Here is an 11,598-nt window from a genome sequence, read left to right on the forward strand (position 1 = left end):
AAATATAATTGATTTTACCACCCGGTCAAAGAAACCCCAAGAGCTAGGGTAACAAAGACCATCACTTTTTTTGAAATTACATAAAGACTATGAGAGGCAGGAGCCAGCAATTTATGGTGAGTGAAGCTAGAGGATAGACCTGTATTTTGCATGTTTCAATTCAAGTTTAATTTAGCTAGTTAAAAAATGGCATCATTTATAAAAAAAGTGGTCTAAGTTACCCCATTTTATGGTACAACTGAAATAATAAAATCTCTGGAATATTTTCCCATTTTAATTTTTAAGCTTGTGTTAATCATTTTATATACCTAACTAGGCCTAACCAGATTACCAAGTTGAAACTGAGATTTCAAGATCTGATTTAAAAATTGTATTAATAATTATTAACTCACTAAGTTACATTTACTGTATATGGATAGTGCTTTAAATATTTCTAAGCATCTCACAATAACATAAGGGCCAACTTTTTTTCAGGATTTAGGTATCTATCCATCATCCATGAAAATCAACAGAAAAAATATTTTATATCAGACAAATTTCTTGACAAATTCAATAGTCAAACACTATATGTATAATGGTCTACCAATTCTTTAAGACCATGAATTGATTTAGCTCAAGTTTGTGAATAGAAAAATATAAAGGATACTCCTCTGAGCCAGACAACTCGTCAGAAAATTTACTCTTCAACTGCTATGGATTGTTTGAATTTTATGTACCAGTACATAAAAAGTCACATTTCTTATTTTCATTTGCAATCACTGTTCTGGAAAGATATTGAGATGACAATTCTGAATTAGACCAGATGCAGTGTGGCAAATTAATTTATTCGTCATAACAGTTATTTAATAAATGAGAGTACATAATTGCTAGCAATGGATGAAATGAACCATTATTTAACCCCTCCTCCATATCACATTGATAGACCACCATATGAAAACCCTCCCATCCACAAACACAATATGCCATATGATAATGATGATTACTTTAGTGCCTATGATGATAACAACTATAACAGCTATGGTGCTCCGGATGACAGAGGCAAGGATCAGTATGACAGTCGAATGCCTCCTCACCATACTCTTGGTCATCCTGAATTTCCAAACTATGAACATGACTTTAACCAGCCCTTCAGTGTCAGTTTTTGGGTACGTTACTTCCGCTACATACCACACCTGAACCTGTCTTTCAACCGAGTAAATGATACCTTCAACCCTAAATCATCTGTGTACCAAGAGGTCAGTTATGCTATGAATCATCAATGTAAGAAATATTCTTCTTGAGTGCTTCTTGTAATATAAAGCATTAATTTAATTATGTCCCATCATAAATAAATGTAATCAGAATTGTTTATAATTAATGTATTAAGAAAATTTTTTGATTACAAATAAATAACAAGAAGAAAGGGTGCTGAATTCTAACAAAAAATGTTCTAAATTGTACAGAACTTTTATGTATGATTACTAATGCTGAGGCCTTTCAGTTGTTACCCTTAGCATTTTCAATGAGGAAGTTTATATTTTTCCTGTGTGTTACATTATTGTGGTTTATTCTGCAGAGTCTGGGTTTGATAGGATGTCTGCCGGCCGTTCTGCTGCTCTACACATTGCTGATGCTGCTGCTGTATCTGCTCACCAGGTGTTGTGACCATAAGTCTCGTACTCGGAAAGCCATCACCTGCTGCAAGGTAACTCGTGATTTGGAATGAATGATATTGCTGTTTGAGATGAGTAATTTTAGTGTTGTGAAACATCATCTTGGTAATGGGACGTTCCTTCCAGTGAGCTTCAAAAAACTTTCCTGGTGTCTTGATTACCAAGTTGAAACTGAGATTTCAAGCTCCGATTCCGAGTTGATGTTCTTTTTCAATTTTAATTTGGCCTTAGATCTTTATTTGACATATAAATTTTGTGCTATATTTCAATTCCTGCTTGCTTTTCAGGTTGCTTGTGTTCTGGCATCTCTGGTAACATTGGGTGCTGTGGGTGTAAGTGTGTGGGGCAGTCAGGAGGTGCACAACGGTGTCACTGCAGTGCTCCATTCTCTGTCTCGCATCACAGCGCAGCTCATCACACTGCACACAAGCGTTTGTTACTTAGTTTATATCCTCATGAAATTCTCGAAAGGTTGTTTGTTTATATAGCTTGGATTTTTTCAAGCTTCTTTACTTCCTTTTCATTCAGATTTTGTTAATCATTAATTTGTTGATGATTCTTAGTTGTCCACTGGACAGGACAGTACCGTACCTACACTTACTCTTAGGGTACGCACACAGTAAAAGCAGATTTGCCCGCGCGGGCAACCTGCTCCAACCTGCCACAAGAATGAACATAGGATAATAATGTAAGTGTTCACAGTGAAAACCTGTACGAATAGGCTTCTGTATTCTATGGTTTCAGGCGCCAGCCTGAGCAGGTAACCAGCACGCTGGCAACATGCTTTCACTGTGTGCGTACCCTTACTATTATGACTTATTAAAGTTTATTCCAGGAGCATTTAAATTAGTATTTAATTCCAAAGCCATGCTATTATAAATAATATTTAATGTTAATGTTTTGTATTTATGTGTCACAGCTTTTTGTTTTGTCTGCTTTGGATGAGTTGGACAGAAGATTTGATCATAATTTTCCTGACATTGAAGTAATTTATGTCAGACATGTCCTCATTACAGTACCTTTTTTTTAGTAAGTTAGATCAACTTCTTAGATTTTTGGGCTCATTGGGTGATGGTAGTGTGTTGACACCTGTCAAAACCGCGTGGGGATTATCAGCAAGAAAAACATATTAATAATAGTTGTCTTGTAACCTAGTTTTTCATTATAATATGAAATTTAATGGTGTCTCCATGCTCTGCTTTCCAGGACCATTTTTTGGCTTTAAGTGAAATAGTTCTGTTGCCATCAGACTGACTCACTGACGAATGAAGTGCGACTCAACTGGCAGCCTCAGCTTAGTCTCTTCCAAGAACGCATCGAGAATCATGAGATCGCCAACATGACCGTGCGGGGTGCCCTGCTTGATCAACTTTACTACATGAGCACCAACATCTCAGATGCATTGCTCATCAATGTTGAAGATATTGCTGCCAAGGTAGCCTAACCTGAAATTTATCCAGTGCTCCCAAAGAGGAAATGAATTAGTGGGGTTTTGTTAATAGAAGATTTTTGAAATTGTGTTTTGTAGATTTAGTGAATTCCAATTTGGGTTTAGGCTAAGAGCTTCTGGGTGGTAAATTTTGATCTAGCTCTCGTCTTCGTAATATTGCTCTTAAAATTCGATCAAATGCTATTAGGCATGTATATATATTTCTAAAAAGATTGCGTTTTTTTGTACAGTTATATATGTGACCGAGCTTCAAGTGACTATAATGAACGAAATATTTAAGACAGCTAATTAGTTAATTGAAAATTGAAAAAAATTAGTTAATTGAAATGAATTATTCACTAATCCATTACATTATCTGCCATAATTATTCACACCTCATTCATGAGGGCTTGAGTACGTCCTAAATTTGTTCTTTTGCAAGTTTGATTGAAGATGAGAGATCGTTTTTTATTGATAAAGTTTGTATGTATAAATGTGAAGCAGATGCGTAGTCCGGTGCTGGATGAGCTGTACCGGCGCGTGGAGCTTGTCGAACAGATCAGGTGGGCCAGTACGGTCACGCTTGCCTCTCTCCTCATGCTCGTCGTGCTGGTGCTCATGCTCGGGGCTGCTCGACACTCACGACCTACACTCATCACTTTCTCGGTGAGTTGAATTCCTCCTCATTTGCTCAAAACTCACGATCTACTCGTCACTTTCTCGGTGAGTTCAATTCCTCCTCATTTGCTCGCAAGTCGCGATCTACTCTTCACTTTTTTGGCGAGTGGAATTCCTCCTCATGCTCGATACTCACAATCTACTCTTCACTTTTTGGGTGAGTTGAATTCCACCTCATGTTCGATACTCACGATCTACTCTTCACTTTTTTGGCAAGTTGAATCCCTCCTCATGTTCGACACTCACGACCTATACTTTCTCGGTGAATTTTTTTTTTATTCGCATCCATGCTCGACACGCGCGACCTAACACTCATCACTTTCTCGGTACGTACCTATCTCGACAATCATAAATTTGTTTAATGTGGACAATTTAATATATATAAGTGTTAATGTTTACTTATTGTTGTGTGATTTTTGGTATTTGATTGTATTAAAACGCTCATTTGAATTTCTTTGCTGGACTCCGTAATTCATAAGAACTACCTACCGTATGTCCAAGCTATTTTAACGAGGCGTGCTTAATATATTTTAATTATTATTCTTCGTGTTTTATCTCAATAATATAATCTGTTTCACAGCACAAAATTATTACCAGATGTGTATAATATTTCAGGTTCTGGGCCTCCTGTCTCTTATAGTCTGCTATGCGCTCACGTCACTCTACTTGGTCGTCTCCGTCGCCATATCTGACTGGTAACTACCAAAGCATCGTCTTTACTCTCTGCTGTTTCGAAGTGCATTGTTTTCATGACTATATTTACCAAATTGTAATTCCTGTCTCACCATAGCCCCGTTTTTTGTTCCAGTTTTAATGCATGAAGATATTTGACTTTCATTCTAGTTGGTTTCATAGCATTTGGTGTGCCAATCATTTTGCCTTTTTGGTGCAGTCATTTAAATTGATGGCAATCGTTCCTGCAGATTTCTTGTATTAGGTTAAAATTTTGATAAGTTTGCCAAAACAGATCTAACGGAACTACTATCTGTTTGTTTGTTTAATTATTTTAAATTGTGTCTGATTTCTTATATTTTGATTATTGGTAATCTTAGTACCTATCTATCTTCTTAGGCTCAACTACCTACTCAATTTTGTTAGTTACCTATCAGTAGTATTTTTAGTATTTAGTTTTGTAATTCCACCCATCATTTTTTATTGGTTTTAATCCAGGTGCGTTGATCCAAATGGTGTGGCCATGGAAGGCTGGTTAGGTGGAGTCTTCAGCAAACGTGTCGCCAACTACTACCTCAGGTTAGCTGCTTTATATTATGACTATTGTTCTATGAACTGCAATTCATCTATTGGGAGCCGTGTCGTATCTTATTTGTTACGCTTGCCGCAAACTCGCTTTAACTGTTATGCTGCAAATGTAGTTAGCATAGATTCAATATAAGGTCACATTGATTGTGGAATAGTGACATTATTTTCAAGCAGCCCTCCACATGAAATAAACTTTAATAGTTTTATAGCTTTATTTCTGCCCCTTTTGAATAAATGCTGATCTTGGCTTAGGAGTTTTCTGCTTTTAAAAATTGTGGACACTTTTGTAACTAGATATCTTCACTGATGCTAGTAATGCTGAAGATTGAATTTTAGTATCGGGCGTGAGTTCTTTCAAATTTTAGTTAAAAAGCCGCGAAAAAATTGTTTTTTGATGGTAATCTCTGATATTTGTATCAGGTGTGATCCCGCACGTTCCTCGCCCTTCACAAAGCACCTGACACGCGCCAGGCAGTCCGCAGACAGCGTCCTGAAGGCCCTGCATGGCATCATGAAGCTCGCTGACCAGCACTACCCCAATGAGATGGTTTGTGGCTTCTTATTCATCGCGTTTCAATAATACATACTTGCTGTTAGTATAACTTGAATAAGGTTCCCTAGGCACAGAGCATGTTTTCTTGAAAGTTTGTGTTTAAATTTTGCTAGGTGTTTGCTGTTGATAAGGTTTCTGAGGCACCTAGAGGCTAGTTCTATATCCAGAAATTGTGGATTATGTCAATCAAGTCAATAATTTCTTTAATGCATGAAAGTAAAGAAAGAATCAAATCATCATCATAAGCGTTTCGTTTTAAAAATCCTATATATTTTTACTTGAAATACATTTCTCGTTTATGCTCTTAGCTTGTTGAACGCATGCTGAATATAAAGTATTTTTGTATGCTATGAATTTATCGAGTATGCTTGTTGTCCTTTGCTGCAGGCATTGAAGGCAATCGAATTTCGTTGCAGGCACTGAAGGCAATTGAATCTCGTTGCAGGCATTTAAGGCAATTGAATCTCGTTGCAGGCATTTAAGGCAATTGAATCTCGTTGCAGGCACTGAAGGCAATTGAATCTCGTTGCAGGCATTTAAGGCAATTGAATCTCGTTGCAGGCACTGAAGGCAATTGAATCTCGTTGCATGCATTTAAGGCAATTGAATCTCGTTGCAGGCATTNGATGGTGCACCACACGTGCAACACTGCCGTGTATGTTACTCAGTGTGATGGTGCACCACACGTGCAACACTGCCGTGTATGTTACTCAGTGCGATGGTGCACCACACGTGCAACACTGCCGTGTATGTTACTCAGTGCGATGGTGCACCACACGTGCAACACTATGGTTGACTGTGTACTGTAATCAAGTAGTGTACTGTCGGTACATTATTTTATTTTTATTTTTTGACCGACGATTGCCATCAATCACAATGATCGACTGTGTGTAAGAATGGTGTGCTGTACTTGCATTTCCAGTTGATTATTTTATTTAAGCGACTGTGTCTATAACAGTGGTTGAATGTTTGCAGGAATGGAGTAGTCTACCTGCTGTTCAGTGCCAAGGGCTCGGCTATACTCTTCACAGTACTGGTCTGGCTCGCATCACACACCTGGATCTACCTTAATTCCAAGTACGCACTTCTCCCTTCAGCTGAAACACTATTTGCTTCGTTACGGTGTTGCGTATGAATATTAAATGAAATGCTCTATGCTTCCATGAACATTGTTTACTTGTGCCTGATTGATATCAAAAAGAACTATTGGATATAGGTAACTAATGGCGTTGCAACAACTAAATGCTCAAAGCTGTGGTTACGTCACTCATTCGTCAATAGTAACTATTGTGTGCATAAATCTGTTGTGACGTCACTATTCGTCAATAACTATTGTGTACATACATCGGTTTTGACGTCACTATTTATTAATAATTACTGTACATAATTCTTATATAACGTTTAAACCACCTGTGCAGAGTGGACACCGGCAGCGTGGAGGAGCGTGACCCGTTCTTGCCAGGTGGCGGCGGCCGGAGCAGCGGCGGTGCCGGCAGCAGCGGCCGCAGTAACGGCGGTGGCGGTGGCGGTGGAAGTCGTGCAGGAACCCTGAATTCCCTCAGCGGTGGAGGCCGTGGGGCAAGACATTCACATACTCCCCCTCAGACCCCTCCCTTCCCCGGCACCCTGTGAGTGATTGCTTTGTGAAGTAATAATTTATTTTCCTTATATTCGTACTAGAGCAAATTTTCATTTTAGCGCTTAGTGGATTTGTCAGGTTTGTGAAGTAATACTTTCTTTGCCTCATGTTTAAGCTAAAGCAGATTTCCATTTGCGTGATTAATGGACTTGACAAATTTTTGAAGTTACATAAACTTTTTTCCTCATGTGACTTTCACTGGGGTGCTTTTTCACTTCTGAATTTAAGAGTGTGTTCTTAAAATTTGTTTTAGGGGTAAATAAATAAATTTGAAGAAACGTGAAATATTGAAATGCAACAACTAATTATTCATGTCTCGGTCAGTCTATGGATGCAGCATAAGCAGAATTCAAAAATAGTTCCTAGGACATAACATTTCTCCCGTGAATTAGTGTAGGTGGGTATTTAAATCGTAATTGTAGGTGCTTTGTCACTGGTTGTCTCGTAATGCAAGACGAAACTTCGGAAGCTCCTCAGTGTTTCAGCTCAAGAATTCTACAGCCTTATTAATATCATTTTGCTCACGTCTCGGTTGTTATTATTGCGAAATGTTTAAGGGAGCCCGTTCATCTTTACCAGTAATTGAAACCTGATGTTGACATGATATCATTAGAGTCATCCATTAACTGATGATGTTGCGTGAGTTTAATAACTCAGAGTTACGCTAACGAATGTCTTTCTGCTTGCTCTCTCACCATGCCAACTCCGTTACCCCGGAATTCACTTCGTTTTTGTAAGTTAATAAGGGGATTTGTTGTCGTGCTTAATAGCTTTCTTGTTTATCTCATTGCGTCGCCTGAATATACTATTATGGTGCTCCTTTTTGACTTGTACTTGTTGAATGTTTTTCCTATTTGTAACGTTTACCACGCTTGCTAGAAGCTTGAACCAAACCATGCTAATTTTTCAAATAAGCGTTGACTTATTTTTGGAAATCGAGTCAACCAGCGTGGCTGTTTGTCTTGCTGTTTGTCCTAAGATAACGAGATCATTTTGTTTAGAATTGATACATTTTTTATATTTCAGATTCTGGTTCATGTATAATGATTTCTCCCTAAGCGATTAGCTTTCCTGTTGTTGAAATATTTCCGAAAGGCCTATTTACTTTGATTTTTTTTTAACGCCCTGCGGAAAGAACAATTTTCTGCATTGAGTTCTACAAATTATCCTATTTACCTCTTTTTTTTCATTGCGAGTAAGAATTTGTTCACTATTTTATGCCACGTGTTTCATATCGCAGGCATCGCGTCTTTTAATCGAACCAAACAAAATTGATGAATTATATTTCAATTTTTCAAATCAGTGCTACGTCACCCCTGCATGAGTCATTTTACCATGAATCGTCCATAGCCTTTGTTTGAGATGTCCCAGCTGTGAAGACATCTTTTGCATTTTGCTTTTATAAAACGTTGTTCAACTAGTGAAACTCTTAGACCAGCAGTGAAACGTAATTTTTCAGGATAGATTCATGATAAACAATACAAGATAAAATACTATCTTCCGCAGTTGAATAAAGGGCTACTTTTGCAAATAAATTCATTGTTATTTAGATATCCTCTTCGAAGATGGCTTTTGATTTCGGAAATGCTGTTACAAAAGCTTTCTCTAAACTTGATTTGTAGATGCTACTCGTGTGGTCCACCATTTAAAAAATTTTCTGTCTGTATTTTTTATCATTTTGATGAACTAAATTCCTGTTGCAGGAACGGACGTCTCTATCAACACCATCCACATTCTGGCACGTACAAAAGTGACGGCGGAATGAACGGAGGTGGTAACGGTGGGGGAGGTTCCCACCACCACCATCATCACCACCACCACCACACTGCCACCATGCCTCGAGACTCGCACTCCCACCACCAGGGCCCCCCGACTGGCCCCAACCAAGGCCAATATGCAACACTTTCAAAGCAATGCAAGACCCTCGAGTCATCGGACTTCTACTGAGAGTACGGCCTCATTCGCAAAAATAATGAGAAGATCTACTGAGTGCGGGAGCTTCTTGGCAAAGTTGATGCTGAGCTGAACTCTTAACTGCCCTTGCTACCCGAAATAGGGTGTTTGAGGGTTAGTAGCTTTTCTATTACTTATCGTTATTGATCAAACAACTGACACCTGTCATTTGAATAATATATAATTATCATGATAATAGTTCAAACTTGTGGCATCAAATTTATAGAGCTTCGTTTGAGAGCTGCCAAATTAATGTGCAATAATGTTATCCTGTACTAAATGGCATTGAAATTTGCCATTTATATTCAGATAACCAGCTTTGCGTTCGGCCGAACATTCTTCACGTGTCAAACCAGACTCTCTTGTATTATCCTCGGTCCTCTCCTGTACGATAAATACTTGTCCTTGTTGTTAGAAGTTAGAACCTTGAAAAGCCATGGATTCTGAGACTATACGTACTATAGTCTTGAACGTTAAAGTTCCATCTGAAACTAAGAGTGAACATTTACCTGCAATAAAGTGCTACGATGAAGACTGCAGTGCGGTGCATCTAGTGAAATATTCCTCATAAACACGTTGTATCTGGTGACATTGGTGGCATGGTAAGTGAAACTATTCTGTAGGTGAACGTTATTTGTTGCCGAAGCAACATAAATGAAAGTTTTACAGGGAGAAACTATGTTGAAAACTCCTTTGTGATTTACGGAAGCTGGTGATTCAAAGGATCGATTGATCCTCGCTGTTTCAGCTATGGAAATGCGACAGCTTAATGAGTGATGAATTTAGTAGTGTAGGTAACTAAGTGGCTTTGATTTATGTACCAAACCGGCAGCTTAGATAATAAAACGTCATTGTAAACTTATCCCTGTGAATATTTATCGTATTCGTTCCTTCTTTAGATTAACTCAAATTTTTTGTGTTCTTTCTATGTTCATTCATTAGTGAAATTTGATTCCAGATATCGTGTTGCTATGACTTCATGACGATATTTTTGATGTGATCTGCTAGACCCTGGAATATATTATTCTCATAACTAATTCCAGAAATTGTAGTGGAGGGTTTGGTGAGTGCAGTTGACTGCATGTTATGCATTTCTTTATAATTTCTGTGCCTTGCATTTTACATTGGCTTCTAATTTTCTGTTAAATCTGTTTTATAAAAGTTTTTGTAATTTTTATCGTTTAGAGATTCGATGGAGACCCGTGCTTGAAGAGTACTTGAATTTTTGTAATAATTCTTCAAGGAATGCTTTGACTGTAGGTACCAAATAATTTTCGTATTTGAACGTCTGGTATCGAAAGCTATAGATAATAGACCAAAGTTTCATGCGTTTGCTTCACTGGAAACGGCAGCGATAAGTGGGCTTCTGTTGATATGCTAACCCTGGAACATTTGAGCCCGAACCGTAATGATTTGCTAGTCAGGTGCACTGAAAATTGATACACTGCATTTTTCGAAACTTACTTCTATTATTCTATTGATCCAGAAAAGATATTATAACCTCGTGAATAGACGAAAAATTCTTGCATTCACAGAGTTAAACTTGTAGATCCAGGAGTAGCACGATGAAGACCAGTCGTAACTCTGATGAGTGCCTTGCATTTCACATTGCATCTAATTTTCTGTTAACTGTTTTATCAAAGTTTTTGTAATTGTTATCGTTAGGGGATTCGAAGGAGGCCCGTGGTTGATGAGTTATGACTTGAATTTTTGTAATAACTCTCGAGGAATGCTTTGACTTTACCAAACGATTTCGTATTTGAACGCCTTGTATCGAAAGCTATACCTAGTTAATAGACCAAAGGTTGATGTGTTGGTTTCACTGGAAATGGCAGTGATATTTGGGCTTCTATTGATACGCTGACCTTGGAACATTTGTGCTTGAATCGTAATGATTTGCTCGTCAGGTGCGCTGAGAATTGAAACACGGCATTTTTCGAGACTAAATTCTATTATTCTTATTATCCAGAAAAGATATTCTGACTTGGTCAATAGACGAAAAATCCCTGTATTCACAGTGTTATACTTGCAGATCCAGGAGTAGCACGATGAAGACCTGTCGTAACTCTGATGGTGATGATGTTACAGTAGTCTTCCCTAAAATCTTGTGCTGCTCGTAGTGTTGGCCATTGCTGGCCTTGCTGAGTAGCACTACGCACATATCGCGTACCTGACCTCTTATTTTCCACTGAACAAGATGCCAGGGCGTGTGCTTAACTCCCTTGCTACGTAGCTATTAGTTAGACAAACTGTGGTTGGATGGTCGAGTTTAGTTTTTCTGATAGGTAGTCAAATTTGTTGTTGCAGTATTCATGAAATTCATCAGCACAGACGTAGCCAGAAATAGGTAATGACGTAATTTTCTCTGGATTTAAAAGGACTGCCCACACAAGCTTTCAGTCTATCAAATTAACTGATTGTTTTTTGGGTCGAA

At 38.1% G+C, this 11,598-nt stretch overlaps 1 protein-coding gene across 1 annotated transcript; it reads left to right on the forward strand.

Annotated features, from left to right (window-relative positions):
- The first annotated feature begins 472 nt into the window (after positions 1 to 472).
- LOC108677895 (protein tweety-2) lies at positions 473 to 10,342 on the forward strand. Its single transcript, XM_018166199.2, has 12 exons — positions 473 to 1,235; positions 1,556 to 1,684; positions 1,940 to 2,083; positions 2,902 to 3,087; positions 3,583 to 3,747; positions 4,375 to 4,454; positions 4,930 to 5,010; positions 5,440 to 5,566; positions 6,134 to 6,273; positions 6,548 to 6,649; positions 6,991 to 7,200; positions 8,915 to 10,342. Exons 1-12 carry the CDS (start codon positions 873 to 875, stop codon positions 9,156 to 9,158), a joined length of 1,971 nt encoding a protein of 656 aa, XP_018021688.1. The 5' UTR covers positions 473 to 872; the 3' UTR covers positions 9,159 to 10,342.
- The last annotated feature ends 1,256 nt before the right edge of the window (positions 10,343 to 11,598 follow it).

This window comes from Hyalella azteca, unplaced genomic scaffold (assembly GCF_000764305.2).
Source record: "Hyalella azteca isolate HAZT.00-mixed unplaced genomic scaffold, Hazt_2.0.2 contig6292, whole genome shotgun sequence".
NCBI classification, from domain to species: domain Eukaryota; kingdom Metazoa; phylum Arthropoda; class Malacostraca; order Amphipoda; family Hyalellidae; genus Hyalella; species Hyalella azteca.